General features: G+C 37.3%; 1 protein-coding gene across 1 annotated transcript; it reads left to right on the top strand.

The window, feature by feature from the left end:
- The first annotated feature begins 137 nt into the window (after positions 1 to 137).
- RAB11A (RAB11A, member RAS oncogene family) lies at positions 138 to 18,680 on the top strand. The gene is made up of 5 exons (XM_027123375.1): positions 138 to 299; positions 6,636 to 6,831; positions 7,111 to 7,304; positions 8,270 to 8,350; positions 16,918 to 18,680. Exons 1-5 carry the CDS (start codon positions 260 to 262, stop codon positions 17,055 to 17,057), a joined length of 651 nt encoding a protein of 216 aa, XP_026979176.1. The 5' UTR covers positions 138 to 259; the 3' UTR covers positions 17,058 to 18,680.
- Positions 18,681 to 20,789: the final 2,109 nt, after the last annotated feature.

The following is a 20,789-nucleotide window of genomic DNA, read 5'->3' on the forward strand; positions in this document are numbered from 1 at the left end:
GGGGAGTGGGGGACGAGAATTTGAAAACCTAAGCGAAACCCGAGAGCGTCGCCCTTCTTAGGCTCAGGGGCGGGGCACCGCCTCTCCGGAAGTACTTCCCCTTAGGGGCGGGGGCCTGCCGGAAGTGGCGTAGCGGCAGGGAGGGGTTCTTTACCGGGTCCGGCCGCTGAAGCTCGGCGTTCGGTTTATCCCTGCAGCGACGCCCCCTGGTCCCACCGGTACCACTGCTGCTCCCGCCCCTTCGCTTCTCGGCCGCGCAATGGGCACCCGCGACGACGAGTACGACTACCTCTTCAAAGGTGAGGCCAAGGGCTCTCGAACTCTCCGCCGAGTCCCGGTTCGGGGGCCCAGGACACTCCCGGGGGACCCGCCCGCGGGCTGCCCCTGCCCTGAGATCGGCCTTCCTCAGCCCTTCCTCTGTGTGCGGTTCGTCCTGCGGTCTCCCAGCTCAGCTCCTTTCCCTCCCGTCACAGAGGGGATCCTCACCACACAGCGATCTCTTAGCGACCTCCCCAGAGGCCTGAGGACGCCTCAGAGACCCTACCCTGCGCCCTTCTCGCGGCCGGCTGCTGTCTCCCAAATCGCCTTCCTTCCTCCCCGGGTTCCAGGGCCCCTCCAAAGGGGCGCCCCTCCCACCGTCCATCTTTTCGGGTTGAGCGCCCCCTCCCCCTCAGTATACACCCTCCCTGAGCCCCTCTGACAGGCCCTTCCCTCCGCTCTTCACCTTGCCCTCGACGCACGCTCCCAGTACCGGTCTTTTTCTTATCCGCCGCCCTTTCCTCTCGGGAGGGCCCCTTCCCCTCCCCTCGGACAGACGCCTCTCCTAGCATTCTTCTTCCATTACCGGGGCCAGGCCCTGGTTAAAAGCCGCACGGGCCGGCGGCCCCACCCCCACCCGCCCCACAGTTCTCTCGGTCAGTAACCTTCTCGCACTGCCCCCAGCATTGGTAGCTCTTTCTCTGCCTTCCCTCCCCAGATAGTTGAAGAGCTCTCCCACGTCTCGTGTGCGACCCCGACGCTGGGGGGGGTGGGTAGGGCAGGAGGGATCGTCCCAGCACCCACGCGCGCACTTGTCGCAGTGACCCGGCAGACCGATGTGACTTGCCACCTAGCCTTTTTTCTTCTACCCTCCCTTCCCAGCGGCAGACAGCCTGGGATAGCTCTTGACTCTGCTCGAGAGAAGGGGTTGCGGATGGGTGGTGGCTGTTATCCTTGCCAGACCTGAAGGCCCAGTTCCTGAGCAGGATAGGTTGTGCGCTGCACAAATACTAGATTTCTTTATCGCTGTGGACTGGTTGCTTCCTGCTGCAACACTGGGAGGATCCAACCTTTTGGTGTTTTTAGAACAGGAAGGGAAGAGTCCTAGTTGGCCGCATACCTTTTCCCAGAGGTGGAGGGGGGAGCGGCATGGGGAAGTTGCGTGCTCTTTGGTCAAATTAAGTATTTTTCATAAGGTAGGGAAACATGTAGTGCACTTGGACAAAACATATTGGAGGGTGGGGAGTGAAAAAAAATTATTGGTTAGTCCAGAAAGAATCCAAATAGTTTTTTTTTTAATCAACAAAAATAACGGATACAGTTTTCATTGAGAGAATAGTACACTAAATGCTTTTTTTGTTGGATGAATGCGCTCTCTCTGATGGTCTTTCTCTGCTCCTGAATTAGGAGGGCAGCCATCAGTAGTATGCTGAACAAAGATCATTACCAAGGAGGAAGAAGCCATTGCTATTAAAGCTTTACAGTGGAGGGTGGAGTTTAAAAAGAATGTTAAGCTTGGTGACTGTTTCTGACTTTGCCACTGGGTGCTAAGAATGGTTGACTAAACAAGCAGGAAACATTGCTTTACCAATACTTTGCAAATCTTGGCACACTAGCAGATGATATGCCCTTATCACCACTTATTCTTCTGGGTCAGAAATTTTTATATAGGGTGAGTACCTTCAGTATCCACTCCCACTACCCTGATAGTGGAAAGGCATTTATGGAGAAGAGGGTACTTAATGCATTTTACAAATAGAAAAAAGAAACATGGATTAGTTTGCACACTCTTGACTGAAGGCATCTGAGGTCTGGTGCAGTTACTTAAGTGAGACCCTGGAGACTGGGGTTTAGTCATTAAAGAGAGATTTGTTTTTTTAAACAAGGTGCAGGGGCAGTGGGCAGCTAGGTACTTCTGAAGTAAGTAATTTAGGATGAGATAGACTATCAGAGTATTTCTCCTGTTTGTTTTAGAACTTGAATGTTGGTTGTAGAAGCCAGTTATTTTCTCACGAAGAATACTCAGTATCCTGGATTGGCTTAAGAAATTTTAACTTAGCCTTGGGTTTAGACCATCCTACTAACAATGATTGAGAGAGCACAGGGCTTTGGAATCACACAGGCCTGGGTTCAAATAGTGACTCAGGTTTTACATTTGCTTTGTGACCTTTGGAAAGATGACTTTTTTGAGCCTCAGTTCCCTCATCTATTAAAAAAAAACACCTCTCAGGGCTGTTGTGAGAATTAAATGAGACTGATTGTAAAATTTTAGCTTCTGTGAGGACTCAATAAATGGTAATAATGTGAAAGAAGTTACTATGGTTCTCACTGGGTTTTTTTTTTAAAACCTGAATCTGTAACTGTAAGAGCATTTAAGTATTAGTAAAGAAACTTAAAACTAGGACTTCCTAAAGTGTTTTATATTTCCATAGGTTATGGTTTCATGTGTTGTACATTTTGCTGTTTGATAAGGTGTTTTAAAAATTCTGCTGAGAAAGATTTCCACTTTTTTTTAAAGCTCTTACAGGATATGAGTCACTTTTTAACTTCTGTGATGATTATATAGCCAATTTCTTATTTATACAATTATAATTTAAAGTGAAGCAACAATAATTTCATTTTAAATGGTTTCATTCTTACATAGATTTGTTCCCTGAGATGAGCTGCAGCTGTCCAGCTGGAAGAATGCTTACCTAGCAAACTTAAGAGTTGAGGGAATTGTAAATTAGTTTGTAACTCTAACCAGCTGAAAATGAAGGAATATTTTGGTTGGTGTAGGATGGAGTGGTCCAAGTGGGAATGTAATGTGGGGAGAGCAGGAGCATTATTCTAAACTATGTATTTGTTCTTGAACATTAATCTTTAGTTAAGTTCAACAGTGAGACTTTTGGTGGAGGTGGGGAATTAATTTTATTTTTTAAAACTTGACTTTTTATTTTAAAAACTTTAATTCCACAAATATTTACACACAATGTGGTTAAGGCCCTTTGGGACACATAAATGAACTATGAATCAATCATAGTTCCTGTTTACAAATATTGTGGTAGACACCAATTCAGTCAGAGTCACATTTTCTGAAAATACCTGGATACATAGTCTACACCATTTTCTTTTCAGTCTCATTGAAGGTCAGTAGTAATTAACCATCAGCTGATTGCCATAGGAACTTTGCTGTCTTGCATCTTGATAGGTTTTCTTTCACAACTTTTGGTTGAGCAATTTGGGTTCTGCTGAATCTAGAAAAACTTGTCTACTTCAGCCTTATTGAATTTTAAAGACTCTTGGTGAGGTTGGACTATGAATAGTTGAAAGAGTAGAAGATCTCCAAGTTTATTTATAAAAGCCAGTATGAAAATTATCAGTTACTCCTTCAGGTGATAACTTTTAGGTCTGAGATACTATGGTTGATTTGTTGAATTAAATTTTAGCCCAGTACGTTAGTTTGCAAGAGAGTGTGTAAAACTAAATGTGGTTGAAGAGTTGGAAATTTTTGTTAAATAATGGTCAGTTAATATGTATATTCTGTTTTTATGGCATTTAGCAGCCTAGTATTTGATATATAATGAACCAAATTTAGCATCAGATATTAGAGATGATACATAAAATTCAGCAGATGAGGTTAACCAAGTAGTAATGAATATTATCAAGTTATTTTAGAAATGTGATACATGTTTCATATACAGATGCTGTTATTTAATTTATGCTTACACACACATATATATATGTTATGTAGATGGCTATAGTTATAAAATGTTTAAAGTGGAAGTACTTTTAACCTAAGATACTAGTTAGGAAGTATAGGAAAAACTTCAAATTCCTTTCTTGAACTATAGGATGTGATCATATAGTTTGTCTCATTAAAAAAATCAATTAAGTATTGTCATCTTAATGAGAGAAACTGTTTTGATTAGAAATTAAGTCTGAGTCCATGAACTTTCGGGTTTTTGGTTTGTTTTTTTTTTTAATTATAACCAGTAAATTCTCTTCTGTTGTTTAGGTAATTTAATCCATTCTAGTTTGTTTATTTTTTAGTGAGCCTAAATATAACCTTTCTTGGTGTGGTTTCTCTTTTGGCAACTGAATAGAAGCAGCTTTCCTTAGTGTGTCATTTCTCAGCATCATCTTGGCAGCGCTATTCTTAAAAAACCAATACTTTCTGTTGTCATTTAAAATACAGTCCTTTAAGAAGTTGCTAGTCATAATTCTGTCAGCCTTTTCCATGTCTAGTTGAGATAACTATTTTATACTATATAAAGTATTCATGAATCTTGAATTATTTTCAGATAAGGGTACTAATTTTATGTTAAAATTAATTGATTATATCAAGGGGAAAACATGCCCTCACTAAGTATTTTTATGATGGCGTAAAGATTTGAGGATGGGGAGATAATGAACATAATCATTAAAGTGGAGGTTGAAAGGCAAGAGACCAAAATTTGAAAGTACTAGAGTTTTTGTGGGATGGGGAAAGTGTTCTTTGAGTTATTTATTTATTTATTTTCCAAAGGCATTATCATTCTAGATGTCTTGCTCTTTGGCTTTAAACTAAATGACTGGCTTCTAAATCGATATATCTGATGTATCTGAGTGCCTATGCAGTAGAAATGTTCAGCTTTTTGGTTTTTCCCTTCTTTGCTATTCCCACTTCAAGTGAGGCTTTTATACCTCAGTGCTAGCATGGGGCCAGAAAAGATTCAAAGGAGTTTTCCTCAGCAGAACATCCAGCCTCTTATGCTAAGAGGCAGCAGTGAGTACACCTGCTAATAGGGTGGACTTGATTACTGAAGCTGGGATTTCATTTCACATCTAGAATGGGGGACCTTGAGAACTAACAAATCAACCAACTATCCTATAAAATTGGAAGTGCATTGTTTTTGTACGTTACTTTCATGACCTTAGCATCTTCTTCCCTGGTATCCAAATTAAAGCATTTACTGTATTATCTGTGTTTGCTGCAGTACCTCTGACACCTCTAATTGACTATATAACTAGAAATAACTATGCATTTTGCTGCATGGGGTCACTGCTGCCGGGATGATTTCTTGCTGAATGAGCTGATAGAGGAGGCCAGAAAGATATGCATTTGCTAATAATTGTACTCTCTCCAAGACTGTCCAGAGGCCAGCTTATATCCACTCTTGTGGCAAGGAAGGAATGCGTAATGGACTCTGCCCTCTGACCTGAGTGCAGTGAGCTCTCACAGTTTTCACTGCCCTTGCCACTGTCTACCAGATACCAGTCTCTTTAGTAAGGCATGGTCTTATTCCTGGTGTTATTCTTGCATGTTTGATTATCTGGTCCTGGTATCTAAGTCAATTAGCTAATAAGAACTAAGAAGCAGCATTAGTAGTCAACAGTAGGAATAAGTGTAATATTTTCTGAAATCTTGATAAAATTTTTTACCAAGGAAAAAAATGTTATCAAGCTCAGATTCTGTAAACCTGTGAACTCATTTGTTCTTTAAATTCAGATAGAAATGCTTTAAAACAAGTTGACTGCCTATTTCCCCATTGTTTTTGAAGTGTAATATCACCTTAGGTGAAAAAGAATCCACTGTATTTAGCTAGTAAATAAACTGCCTCCTTTAGTAATCATAGGAAATAAATTCATCTAATCAAACCTTTTTTTTTTTTAAGTCGTTAAGTCGTAAGTAAAAGTGTAGGCCCTCCTTGCTTTGACTTTGACTCAGAGTAAGTCAGAGTTATTAGTCAGCTTTCTAGGGCCCCTGTTAAACTTAGTGGGGTGTTTCTTTTTGGAGGGGTCTCTAGTCTCCTGCCAGTCTGGTAAATGGAACTATGAAAGGACCATTGTAGTTTCTGTGATCTGGGTGGCAACGTTTATAAACATGATGCCGTCTGTGTTACGTGTGTTTCATTTTGCCTAGGTATGAGTCCTGAGGTCTTCCAGGCTTTGATGAGACTAAGTAGAACATACTTAGGGCACTAACATCCTTTGTTGCTTTCATGTCTAATACATTTTCATATCATAAATTGTTCATTTGGTTTAGGATTTATCTTTCAAGTTATTACCTTCTAAGGTAGTAAGGTTGGTATAGCGTTGATTGTTAAATTAATGCATTAGCCTGTCATCAGTGCCTAGTAGACCTATGATTAAAATTTGCATGTGTGAGACAGGATACTTTATCTGTGCTAAGCAGATGATGTGTGGAAGATGATGTGTGGAAGTCACTATGCAGGTAGAAACACGTTAAAAAGTATAAATTGGTTTTATCGATTGATAACATGGGCACTCAGCTCCACCCCCACCCTCATCCCTTTTTAAAAATCAGATGCCCTGTCTTTTTTTGCTTTAAAACATGATGGCATTGTGAATGTGTGTGCCTCATTCATCTGACATTAAGTTCTTTGTCTTTTTAGTTGTCCTTATCGGAGATTCTGGTGTTGGAAAGAGTAATCTCCTGTCTCGATTTACTCGAAATGAGTTTAATCTTGAAAGCAAGAGCACCATTGGAGTAGAGTTTGCAACAAGAAGCATCCAGGTTGATGGGAAAACAATAAAAGCACAGATATGGGACACGGCAGGGCAAGAGCGATACCGAGCTATAACATCAGCGTAAGTCTCATAGTTTTTTAAGTTCTGTGAAATAGGCTACCTAAGTGAATTAACTGACTTTTGGTATTGGAAAAAGGTACTGTTTTGTTTTCTTTAAAGAATTCCGGTACTAGGATTCTAAAATTTATAAGTGTGTTTAAAACTATATATATGTGTATGTGTGTATATATATATATATATATATATATATATATACACACCATATATTTAGTCTTTTCTGGTGTTCTCTTCCATCTTGTGGTTGTTTTCTAATAGTTAAATACATGTTTCTGTTTTCAGATACTATCGTGGAGCTGTAGGTGCCTTATTGGTTTATGACATTGCTAAACATCTCACATATGAAAATGTAGAGCGATGGCTGAAAGAACTGAGAGATCATGCTGATAGTAACATTGTTATCATGCTTGTGGGCAATAAGAGTGATTTGCGCCATCTCAGGGCGGTTCCTACAGATGAAGCAAGAGCTTTTGCAGGTTAGTTGTATGAATTCTGTGATATTACAGTGATTCTGTATTTCTTGCAGTTTTGATAACTCTCCCATGAGGGTAATCGGTTACAGTAGTTTTGGAAAGGTAAACATGAATGCTTAACAAGTATTGTTGTTTTGAAAGTGTGTGATGACTGTACAACTCTTTTGCTTAACTTTGAGTTATTAAAACTGTAGTATTTTGAGTTTTTGCTGCCAAAAGTTGACTATGAATACTGTCTTCTTTTCTCTCCCTGGAACGGGTAGATGAAATCTATGTTTATTCTGTGCTTCCTGCGTTTTTCCATTATGTCTGTGTTTTACTAAGGCTTGTTCTATGTGTGTCCGAAAAGTAGTGGCCCAGGGAGTGGTCAAGGACCAACAGGGGTGTAGCTGCTTAGGAGTTGTAACTTTTTTGGCTTAATAGAGGATCTGCCTATCTACTGACTCCGTATTGGTAGGGGCAGCCTACTAGAAGGCAACATTGTACATTCTTGACAAGTGAAAATTGTGACCTTCCACTATTGATTATGCTGTGAATAAAATTTTCGATCACAGTTTTTCAGTTTTCTGGGAGAGAAGCTTTATTTCAGATAATACAGTCACTGAATTCTGAGTGAATCACATATACCCACCCACGTTCATACCATAGCTATGTGGTTGATGGGGAGAAGCCCAGTAAGGGATGAAATTAGCTGAGTATTTGATAAGTTTACTACATTATGCCTAGTGTTGTTCATTGCTAGTGGTAGTATTTAGATGCAACGAGTATTTATTTTAATTAAGAAGTCAGTGAAAATTTCTCGCTGTCATTTTTAATCTACTAAAGTGGAAGTAACATGTGCTCTTATTCCTCAAGAAGTTGGGGAGGTCTTGGGCTTTAAAAAAGTTCTGTTACTTTCCTTTTGAAAGCTTTAATACATCCCTTGTATTAAAATTTGACAAGACTGAAGTTTTTGTGTCTCCTCACAGAAAAGAATGGTTTGTCATTCATTGAGACATCTGCTCTAGACTCTACAAATGTAGAAGCTGCTTTTCAGACAATCTTGACAGGTAAGACTTGCATTTTTAGATTATACCAGTGGGAATTTGAAGTATTAGGAAGGAAATTTAAACAAATTAATCAGGAAACTAAACTATAAAATCACACTGAGAATGACTATCATTTGAGAGCTACTATCGCAAGACCTGTTTAGAGTACAAAATTAGTTAACAACCCTTGCTTGCTGAGCTTTAATCATCCTAATTCATCTGGTTTATAGTGGGAAAAATACTTTGAAAATAATTTGTTCACTTCTGTTATTACTTTGGTCCATGAATTCCATATTTCATGGTCATAAGCACAAAGCAATGCTTAATGGTACTTTTTAGAAAATAAATATTGAAATCCCATTTATGGAAAGATATGAATGTCTTCTTGAAATTCAGTAAAGAAAAGGCATTCTTGGTTCTGATTTGTTATAGAAGCACCCAGGGAAAAATATATTCTTAAAAACTTAAATGAGAAAACAAAAAGTAAAATTCTGCCATGATCTATTATTGGATAAGAAGCAACGTGTCACCTGTGGAGAAAATCAGCCAGTGATTACATACTGAAAAGTTTAAATAAGTAGTGGGAAAGAAACAAAATTCATGCTGTTTTGGAATGTGGATGTGTAGACCAGGTCAACCTCAGGAATAAGAGGACATTTTATTTATGTTGACTCATATTTACCCTGACTTTAATAGAATGAACAATTCATCTGAAAGTTTAATCTTAATCCTCTAATAGGCACTTCTTAATCCTCTAATAGGCACTTCAGTGAGTTGTTTTTAAGTACTTTAAAAATGTATATTACTTTAAAAAAATTATTTATTTATTTGGCTACGCTGGGTCTTAGTTGTGGCATGAGGGATCTAGTTCCCTGACCAGGGATCGAACCCAGACCCCCTGCATTGGGAGCGTGGAGTCTTAACCACTGGACCACCAGGGAGGTCGCTGTTTATTACTTTTAAGAACTCATAGTTTAGAGTATAGTCTTAATATATAGTGATCTTATGTGGTCTAAAAAATATATATGGAGAAATGGTTAAGTAAATGAGCTTCCAATTATAATGTAAGAAGATTTTTATTCTTCGTATGCAGCACTTGTATTGGAGACCAACAGATTTTAGCTTTTAAATGTTATCTTACTGTAAAAATGTAGGGAATAAAACTTAGGGTTTAGGAACATGGGTTTAGAAGCCTGACTTGGTTTCTAGTCCTGGCTGTTCCACTTATTAATTAGCTCCTATAATCTTCGGCAAGTTACTTAACCTTTCTAGCCCTTAATTTCTTCGTATGTAAAGTTGAAATATGTTTTGGGAGTTCTGTTATTTTCTTTCAAGTAAGGGCTTGTATTTATAAATACCTTGTGATATGATTTGACTTGACTGTTAATGTTGTGACTTAAAGGTTTTTGTCCCTATAACCTAACTCACAGAAAAGAATTGTCTGTCATTGAGACATCTACTCTAGACTCCAAAAATGAGTACATGAGTTTGTACATGTAAAATACTTAGCTGTCCCTGGTACATTGCAAATATTTGATATCAGTAGCTAAATAGCAGTGAAGGTATGAAAAAAAACTCATTAAAAATAAACTATATTGATGATTTACATACCTGGTTTATTAGAATTCTTTTCTGTTATCAGAAAAATAGTAAATAAAGGACCGGTGCTAGAGTTGGATAAACAGTCTTTGGAACACAGTCGCTTTGTTTTAGAATCTTTGTGTCAACTTTCATTGCAGATTGTTTCAAGCAAGCAAGATCTGATTGAATATGCACTATGTCTGCAAATCCTTTTTTTCCTTTTTAAGCACTTGTGTGGTTTCTCTTGGATCAATGTGTTGAATACTCAGTTGAGACCCAGGAGCTGTAGGTTTTACTTTTTATCACTTTGCTCTCATTCCCTGTGTATCTAAAGCCAGTGAACCTCTCTAGTCCTAAGATTCAGTGTCTTAACATGAGTGAATTAAATCATCTTCAAAGTCTGTGAGTCTCTTAAGGCCTCTGAAAAACCTCATTTGAAAAAACTTTAGTTAGTCCTTGTTGGGTTATTTTTTATGTCCTATCAAATCTCTGCTATAATTCTAGCCCATTCTGATTTCAGTTTATAGCCCGTTTATTCTCATATTGAGTGAAAATGAGGCCAAGTGTTTTCTTCCATCTGCAGTTAACTATTTTGTGTATCATTTTGTGACGTTGAACGTATGATCTGTTCAAACATGAACTAATCAATAAGCAGTGATATATACTTAAAATTGATCTGTTTTGTCCTGAATGATGAACATCTGGCTGTTTCTCTTAAAATTCACTCTTGATTAAGCTTTTGTTACTGCTTAATTAATATTGCTTGAAAGCAAACAAGGCTTGAGCTTCACTTACTACTACCACTTTTTCTCTCTATATAGCCACTATTTCTTCAGCTTCCTGTAATGTCTCAGTGTTGATCTGTGGGATCAGAGATCACTGGATATGGCAGCAGACATCTGTGTTTTGCAAGTGTTAGGATGTTTGTTCTAAACTTTTCTATATAATAGTGGGAGTATTAATGCATAGGAGAAACAGGAAATAGAACAGTATTCTCATTAGGCTTAATTCTGCCTTACGTGTTAACAGTATTAAGGGAGCATTTATGTTGTATTTTGATGTTGCTGGAAGAAAAAAATAGCTTTTTACTTTTTAAGATGCAAAATTATGTATTAGAAAATGTATCTCCATTGTTACTTCAAAGTTAACTGTGTTGCTTTTTTTAGAATCGACCCATGCCATTCTTGACATCCATGACTTTGACTGTAACTTCATGACATAATTTTGCTGATGGTATTTTTAGGAGGTGGTTGGTTAGTGCATGAGTGAGCCTGATACGTTGCTTAGCCTCTAAATTTCAGTGCAGCTTTGTTTTCTTTCATCCTCAAGTTCATTGAGGGATGTTATTAATCCATATTTTCCATACTGTATTATTTTTTTCTTTTAACTTTGAATTTTGACAAATTCAGACTTAACGGTTGCAATAATAGTACAGAGTATTTGCAAATACCTTTAACCCATATTCCCCAGATGTTGATATTTTACCACACTTGCTTGCTTCTTTTTCTTCCTCTCTAAATATATAAATAATACTGTTTTTTTCCTGTACCATTTGAGAGTGACAGACATGTTGCCCATTATCCCTAAGTGCTTTTCAGCGTGTATTTCCTAAAATCAAGGATATAGTCTTTTCATAGCCATAGTACATTGATCAAAATTAGAGAGTTAGGTAATAGTACCACATCAATGTTAAGCTACAGATCTTATTCATATTTTGCCAACTGTTCCAATTATGTCCTTATTAGCAAAAGACAGTCTGTAATCAGATCATACTTGCATTCAGTTGTCATAATTCTTTTTAGTTTTCTCTAATCTGGAATAGTTCCTCATTTTGTCTTTTGTTTATTGACATTTCTTGAAGGGTATGGGTCAGTTATTTTGTAGTGTCCCTCAATTTGGGTTTGTCTTATGTTTCCTTGTGATTCAGTTCTGGTTATGTATTTTCAGCAGGAATACCACAAAAGTGTTCTCAGTGCATCATATCAGAAGGCTCATGATATTGGTTTGTCTTATTAATTACTGGTGATGTTGGTTATGATGATGTCCTCCAGGTTTCTCCATGTAATTAATAAGTCGAAGCCATCTTTGTAGTATGGAGACTAAATTCTTAATTCTATGGTTGAAAGAATTTTTTTTTGGCCGTGCTGTGTGGCTTGTGGGATATTATTTCCCCGACCAGGGATTGAACCTGTGCCCCCTGCAGTGGAAGCATGGAGTCCTAACCACTGGACCGCCAGGGAATTCCTGGTTGAAAGAATTTTAGTTCACTTAGCATATTGTCTCTAAAAAGTGAGGCTAGGGTTTTTCAGGCATTAATTTTATTGGAGTAGTGAGGATCTTTTAATCAGACATAGTAGCTTTGATTCTTTGCATATGGCAACCTTGTGTCAGTCAAATCAGAGCATTTTTTGACCTTCAAGAAACTTACATCCTGAGCAGTTGGTTTGAAGAAGGTCTAACAAATTCTGATGTAGGCTGTAGTAGGATAACTCAGGTCTCTGCTATTTTCACAATTTTTGGAGGGACTGAGGAATTTTAGTTTTTTTTGTTCCCCAATTTAGAGCTATTGCATTTAACTTCCTTAGAATTTACTTTGAAACTTGATCCATATTTCCATTAGAGTAGAAATAGGCATATGTCTTTTATTTAACTTTACTCGGTTATATTTAAAGCTATTTTATATTAATATTTTACTTTATATTTAGATCTCATACAGGAGATCCTGATATAAGAACGATAAAGCAGAATTCCTTTTCTTTCTAACCTTACCTGTCCTTTGGACTTCTTGAAAAGGGTCTGCACAGGAATTGGTATATCACATACATTTGGTTCTAAAGGAGAACATGCCCTTGAAAGAGGAAAATATTTGCATCTGGTTTAGCAAGTTATTTGTCCTGTTCCCCTCCCCCCACTTAAATAACCTTCTCTAATCAGATACCGGCTAGAAGGTACCTGCTTTATATTTTCTTATCAAAGTTTTTTTTAAGTGACACACCCAGCCACACAGATGTTAAATTACTTGTGTAGCTTCTTAGTGCCCATTCTAACTGAAAGAAAAAATTTCTCCTAGTTTTCTGATCAGCACTTTCCTTTTTCTTTGTTGCCTTGGGTGGCATTTTTATTAGCAGACATCTTTTTGGTGACTGTAGCAATGTAGTAATAATCTACTTCTACAAAACAGTATGCAGTACTTGCAGGCAGTTTTATAACACTGCTCAAATTTCTTTCCTTGTAATGAGATCTCTTTAATTATTTACCTTTCTGTGTTCTCTGAGAACTCTGCTTTTTACTTTCTTCCAGTATTTGCTTTTTATTTAAGAACCTGCAAAATAATTTTTGTTTTGGTTCCCCTAACGTAATATTTAAAACGACTTGTAAAGAAGTTAAATTTGTAGAGGGTCACATTTAATCATTTGCACTTGAGAAAGAAGAGCCTTCCAGTTGGGGATTAGGGAGAAAACATAAAGAATAAAGAATGAATGGTATAGTTTTTCAGTAAGTTGATGATTATCTTTACTTCTTAGTCACTAGCCTGATTGAATGACTGTCTTTCTCTTTACCCTAGACACTCTGGTCCCATCCCTTTTTAAAATTTCTTTTTAAATTAATTAATTTATTCTTGGCTACGTTGGGTCTTTGTTGCTGCACGCGGGCTTTCTTAGTCTACTTTTCGTGGCGGTGCACAGGCCTCTCATTGCGGTGGCTTCCCTTGTTGTGGAGTATGGGCTCTAGGCACGCAGGCTTCAGTAGTTGAAACACGCAGCCTCAGTAGTTGTGGCTCGCGGGCTCTAGAACGCAGGCTCAGTAGTTGTGGTGCACGGGCTTAGTTGCTCCGCGGCATGGGGATCTTCCCAGACCAGGGCTCGAACCCGTGTCCCCTGCATTGGCAGGCAGATTCTTTATTTTTTTTATTTTTAATTTTTTAAAATTTTTTAATTTTTTGCGGTACGCGGGCCTCTCACTGTTGTGGCCTCTCCCGTTGCGGAGCACAGGCTCCGGACACGCAGGCTCAGTGGCCATGGCTCACAGGCCCAGCCGCTCCACGGCATGTGGAATCTTCCCGGACCGGGGCGCGAACCCGTGTCGCCTGCATCGGCAGGCGGACTCTCAAGCACTGCGCCACCAGGGAAGCCCGGCAGGCAGATTCTTAACCACTGCGCCACCAGGGAAGCCCCGGTCCCATCCCTTTTTAATGAAAAGAATCCAAATGAAGACTCCACGTCCTGCATATCCTTTTTTTTTTTTAAACTCTAGTCTGCCTTTCTTTATTGGAATCTAATCTTTTCCCTTGGTGCTTCTTCACCTTTGAACCACTGTCACCCTTCTGAAACATAAATTTTAGCCACCTGCTTCCCCCAAAAAAGCATAAGAGAAGGCACACGAGCTGTCAGTGTTTTTGTTAGTTTACATATTCAGTTGATTACAGTTTGCTGTTATTCAACTTTAGGGAAATTAGTTTTTAACTTGGAAAAAATGTATTAATTTAGTTAGTACATTTCCTTTTCTTTAATTTTTTGTTATGGAAAATTTTCAGCATACCAAAAGTAAGATATTATCATGAGCCAATGTAGCCATCAACAACCGTCAGTTCAGAGCCAGTCTTTCCTCCACCTACTCCCTCCCCCATTATTTTGAAACAAATCCCAGATATTACATCATTTCATTTGTAAACATTTCATGATGTATATTTAAAAGGTAGGACTTAAACCCGTAACAACAAAACCATTTAAAAACTGGCAGTAATTCTTTATTGTCCTCTATTATCCAAACAATATTAAAATTTCCTGTCTCAAATTTTAACAGTTCAACCTAGAATCCAAATGATGTTCGTACATTTGAAAATATGATTCCACTTTCTTTTTTCCCCATAACTTTATATTTTAAAAATTTCCAAATATTACAGAAGTAATACAGTGAACACCCATATATCCTTCATCTAAAATCCTCAGTTATTAACATTTTGCCACATTTGGTTTATTTCTATATGTGTAAATATACTTTTCTTCCCCTTTGCTCAATCTTTGGAAAGCAAACTGTAGGCATTATGGCACTTTACTACTAAACACTTGAGCATTTTATCTCCTCAGAAAAAGGCATTCTCCTACATAATCACAATACCGTATATCATATCCAAGAACTTTGTTTACGTAGTATTATCTAATGTGCAAGTTCATATTCAGATTTCTCCAGGTGTACTAATAATGTCTTTTATAGATTTGGGTTTTACAGTTTAAACCTAGGATCCAGTCAAGGAAAACACATTGCATTGATGGAATTGTTATATATCTGGGTACTGAATAGAGTAGCCACTTGCTACGGGTTGTTATTGAGCACTTGAAATATGGCTATTGGACTGAGGAATTGGATTTTGAATTGTATTTATTTAATTTAAATAGGTGGTTAACATATATTTAATATAAATAGGTGGGATGTAGCCCACATCTAAAGCATTTATTCTCATCTTTTAAATGTATTTCGTAGCAGTAACTTTTTTTGAAGAGTCTTGGCCAGTTGTCTTATAGAATGTCCCTCAGTCTGGATTTATCTAATTGTTTCCTCATGATAAATTCATTTTCAACATTTTTGGTAGGAATACATAGGTGTCATTCATAGGAATATATTGTACTTCATAGTCCATCATAATAGGCATATCATGTCAGTTTGTCCCATTTTTAGAGTTCCCTTATCTTTTGAGGGCTTTTTTTTTTTTGGAGGGAGCACTTTGAGAACAAAGGTAAGATACATTCTTTGTTTGTAAGGAGTTTATATAGTCAGAGGGAGCTACGTTTAGGCAGTGCACTGTAAGACCAAATACAATATATTAAATAAGGATACTTGCTGTAGAGGAATTTAATAACATTTATTCGTGTACTTAGTTATCAAACCCCTACTATATGCTGGAGATACAGCAGTGAATAAAGTAGATACAGTTTTGGTCCTTACAGTTTGTTGACTGAAAAAAATGCACAACCTAAAAATTGAGAATTATGTCTTATTTGGCGGACTTGCTGAGGACTTAAGCCCAGGAGGCAGCCTCTCAGATAGCTCTGAGAGACTGTTACGAAGAGTTAAGGGAGGAGCCAGGATATATAGGAGTTTCTTGAACAAAAACTAGGTAGTCTGGAACATCAAAAGATTACTGTTAATTAAAGAAAACCAGACATCTCAAGTTAATGAATTTAGGGCTTTTCTTTGTATGGGAAGCTGCAAGAGTCTGGGCTCATTGAAATGACTCCTTTGATATGCACCTTAACTATCTAGGGCCAGTATTCTACTTTTCTCCATCCTGAATTCCCTCGGGGTGCACCGTGGGAGAGGGGGGTGGGTGCAGTGGCTGATGGCTTGATGGCCCATCATCCTTTGTTTACTGATACGGCAGGCAACGTTCCTCATCCACTAGTTTGTTTAGTGGAAGAGGTAGATGCTAAACAATTAGTTTTGATAAGTGTCATAGAAAATCTTAAGTTGCTTGATTTGAATAATTATTTCATTATAGTTTAACTTTAGTTCAGGAGGCACTGATAAACATTATCTTTCCGTTCTTTTCCAAGAGTCCTTTGGGATTTTGACTTGTTTATGAAGTTGTATGCTTCCCTATGTAGCCAACAGAAATACCTACTGTGTCTGATAATGCAGATTTAAATATTTTTCTGTGGTACAGTGTCAATGTATGTAGGTTTTTTTGGTAAGGGTAGAAATTTAGATCTAAGCCCATAAACTGTGTAATCTCTTTAGACCAAGATTTATTTAACTGATTGGTAAACCTTTCCCTCTGAAATGGAAAACCTTTATTTCTCTTCTTACCCTAAGGGAAATTGTTGTGAAATAATGGGTTGACTCAAATCAGTGGCTGTTTGAAAATAAAACTTTGAGTATATGCAGTCTCTGTTCAGTTTATTTGCATTTTTTCTCTTATGAATATAACTTCTGCCTCTGTGTATCTTTTTTATCAACGATTTATGGGTCTGTTCACACCGGGTGTTGCTGTTTCTTTTTTTTTTACTCAGAGATATACCGCATTGTTTCCCAGAAGCAAATGTCAGACAGACGTGAAAATGACATGTCTCCAAGCAACAATGTGGTTCCTATTCATGTTCCACCAACCACTGAAAACAAGCCAAAGGTGCAGTGCTGTCAGAACATATAAGGCGTTTCTCTTCTCCTCTAGAAGGCTGTGTATAGTCCAATTCCCAGGTCTGAGATTTAAATATATTTGTAATTTTTGTGGTCATTTTTGTGTTTTATTACTTCCTCATACTTATGAATTTTTCCATGTCTTAAGTTTAAGTCTTTTGATTTTAGCTTTATAAAATCACCCACTTGTCCCGAATGACTGCAGCTTTTTTTTCATGCTATGGCTTCACTAGCCTTAGTTTAATAAACTGAATGTTTGGATTCCTCAATTATTGTTTACTTTTCATCATGGAAGCTGTCACTGTAGGACATAATATAACTTGATCCCTTGAAGCTCAGATCTGTTGGTCTTGATTAAATCAAATTAAGAAGACTGTAGAAATAAGCTATCATTTTGCCACAGAGCAGCTTATAATTAATACACTCTTCTCTCAGTGCAGTGTATATTTCCATAAATCTAAGAATTGCCCTATAAACATAGCAGAATTTTGAGAGCTTGAAAATTTTCCATTATTCTGGAAGTCAATTTCTAACATGCCTTAATAGGGTTATGTAGTTTAGTAAATTTTGTTTTTTAATTTTTGTAAACATCAAAATTGATTAGAGAGGGGGGCACTTTTTTCTGGATAAGAATTATCTTAATAAACACAAAAGACAGTGATGATTTCAGTAGCAGTATGGTTATGGGGCCATATGTTAAACAGCGCTGCCTGGCAGGCTGGGAACTGGAGAGACTGGTGGAATTCCATATGAGGTGCCTCTGTTACAGTAATCAGGCAGCCCAAGTCATTTAACTTCTCCAATTTCCCAGCAGTAGATTGTGTGGCATTTTATTGCTCAGGCAATAACTGGTTTAATGCTCTTAGTATCCAATGGTGAAGTGTTAATTTTGTCTTAAAACCTTCCAGTAAATGAAATGCAACCTAGTTTTATCACCATATCCACCAGCAGGCATGGAAAATTATTTTAACAATGCTGATTTTTGAGTTTTGCAGTATATTATGGAATATAGTCCAGATAAATATCTGGTTTCAGTATGTCTAAAGAATACAGTGAGAGGTTAATTTCTGCTCAAGTGGTACCACTTAAAGGCATGTATTCTTTTAGTACGCAAGATGAAATAGTACCTTGAGTTAAATAGAATGCATTTAGGCATTGTACAAACCTGAAAGTTTTCTTCCACTACATTATTGAAATCAATGGAGCAACTCATTTCTCATTCAGAAATGTGCACACTAATATTTAGTTTTGTTTTCTTGTGGATAGTATTGAGCACTTAACTGAAGTGTTCTACAAGTTGTGTCAACTAAAGTGATACAATTCAGGATGGTGGAATATCCCCAAAATATACATGTGTGTGGGCTTGCATAGATTACTATGTTTCATAGTTAATCTTCTGTCTTTTGCGGTGCTCATGACGTGTGGGGCGCACGGAAGGCATTGCTGTGATTAGTCAATTTAGTTTTTCTCTGTAGCCGTTTTATTATTTTGGTGTATTGGTTATGAAGATACTACTATCTATTTGTAAATTGCTACTTTGTATTTTATGCATGCTTTGTAACTTGATTTTTTTTTTTTTTTAGTTATTGATTTGGAATATATTCACATTCTAATAAACTGTTATAGGGGGACTATTCTTTATGTTGTCAGATTATATTTTTCCTTTGAGTGCTTTGGATGTAGCCATGGAATATTTGCTTCTGATGAGTAAGAGCATAGGTCCTTGGATTACAGAGTAAACAATTGAATGGAGGCATCATTGTGTGAATTCAGCTTTGATTTTAGACATACAGTTCAATTATGCTGTTCTTGGAAAAAGTATTGAATATTACCAAAAACATTAGGAAAGTAATCTCTGTACTTTGGTACGTAACAGTGTCACCAGACCCAAGAAGAGGCTCCATCACTATTTTACTCAAAATTGGTAGTAAATTTTTTACAAAATTATTTAAGAGAAGGAGAAACTAGGTAGTGAATTGAAAATGAATAAAGTAACTTTGAATTTTTACCAGATGTAGACTTAATGTTGCCTTGGGCATGGTTGGATCTTGGGAGAATTCCAAGAAACCTTAAGTAGTAGTAGAAAATGAATCTGATTGCATTTCAACAAGTGTCTTCATTCTGAATAGTATCTCAGGAGACAGACTGTCTCAAGTAAGAAACATTAAGTTTTTAAATATTATGACAATTTAGGGCTCAAGGTAGTTTAGAAGTATTTTGCTTCTTGACCTTGCTTTTCAGTTATTTTAACTTTGAATTTTTAAAAAACCTATTGTATTGTCCTGAAAAGTCACTTAGCCATCTTGATTTTAACTTGTATGTCATTGTTCTAAAATGCTGTTTATGATTTCTCTCTAATAGTAGTTGTTACTCTGTAAGGGGAAGTTTCTTTAGCCATTGCACTGAGTATGCTAAATTGTAATTCTAAGGAGGGGTGCTAGTTGGTGTCTTCTGCCAGAGGGTTCTGCAGGAAAGTTAGACTTCTTGAGTTTGGATTGCCCATCAGAGCTAGTCATATTTATTTCATCCTTGGGGAAATAAACATCTTAATTTTTGTCGTCAGTGACTTATATTTACAAAATGCAAACCCTCTCAGTGGTTTGAGCTATTGTGATAATCTCTTCCATCTACCTTAAAAAGAAAAAAAAAGCTCTACTATTTAGATAATTTTGGCCAACACCAGAAGGAGAATAACTCAAAGGCTGGGTGGATAATTAAGAACTTACTCCAACCTGTTAGGTTTCAATTTCTGGAGATTTTTTTTTTTAAACAGAGGAGAAAAATGGAGGCTGGTTATTTGATGTCTCACAAACATCATAAGCCTGAGAAAAAAATTCAAAACAAAATATGAATTTTGCATAAGGACTGTGCATAAGGATATCTATTCCCTGTGTGAAAAAAATGAACAAAGACAATGAAAGGACCTTCTTTCCCCACAACATTTAGTGGGTTAGCATAACAGTCAAACAAGTGCTAAAGAGCTGCTTTTTGTTCTCCTGGTTGGAGCAGTCCTGGTGCTGCATCCCTTCCTGGGATTTGACAGGTCACCTTTTTCACTCATCTATACAATATGCCGAATAAACTGGAGTTGTCATTCTAATCTCTTAAAGAAACTGTGGGAGGCTGATGGTAACAATAAAGTAATACAGAATGCTAATATCATTACAATTTATGTAAGGGAGACCATTAGGATTAGACTGAGAGATAATGGTATCTATTTTCCTAAAAGCTGAATTGGAGGATAGAGAAAGAATATTTGAAAGGAAGTTGATACTAGGCATATATTAGAAAGTATGCTAAATTCTGAGTTTAAAGATTGAAAGTGGCAGCTATAATAGAGCACTGGACTGGGTGAGAAAGACTTGGAATCTAGTCACAGGTCTTCTAGTCATTTTATCTCTGAACCTCACTTCCAGTTAATGAGGGGACTGGATTAGACCATTTCTGGGGTTTATCCCAGCCTTAATTCAGTAATTCTATGAATGAATACTTTCTTCAGGTACTAGAGCCAAATTATTATGCATTCTAACTAAAATTTAAATTTAATAGATAAGTAAAAATCATATGTATACTTTGCAAGATGTTTTTGGTCTTATAATATTAAAATGCTGTCTTTATTTCCATGTTAACACCATTAAATAAGATGAAAGCTTTCAGAACATTTGCAAAATGACTGTCAATTTCAACAATATGCATCAAAGTACCATATGTACTAAGGGGGGAGGAGCACTTGAGGGGCTGCTAT

Source organism: Aethalodelphis obliquidens, unplaced genomic scaffold (genome assembly GCF_003676395.1).
Source record: "Aethalodelphis obliquidens isolate GAN/ISIS:26980383/991018 unplaced genomic scaffold, ASM367639v1 scaffold26, whole genome shotgun sequence".
Lineage (NCBI taxonomy): Eukaryota > Metazoa > Chordata > Mammalia > Artiodactyla > Delphinidae > Aethalodelphis > Aethalodelphis obliquidens.

Bases quoted from the DNA above. Each gene is read 5' to 3' on its own strand.
- RAB11A (XM_027123375.1), top strand. From the start codon at position 260: ATGGGCACCCGCGACGACGAGTACGACTACCTCTTCAAAG. The intron at 6,832-7,110 runs GTAAGTCTCATA...TTCTGTTTTCAG, and splicing joins TACCGAGCTATAACATCAGC to ATACTATCGTGGAGCTGTAG. The intron at 8,351-16,917 runs GTAAGACTTGCA...TTTTTTACTCAG, and splicing joins TTTTCAGACAATCTTGACAG to AGATATACCGCATTGTTTCC.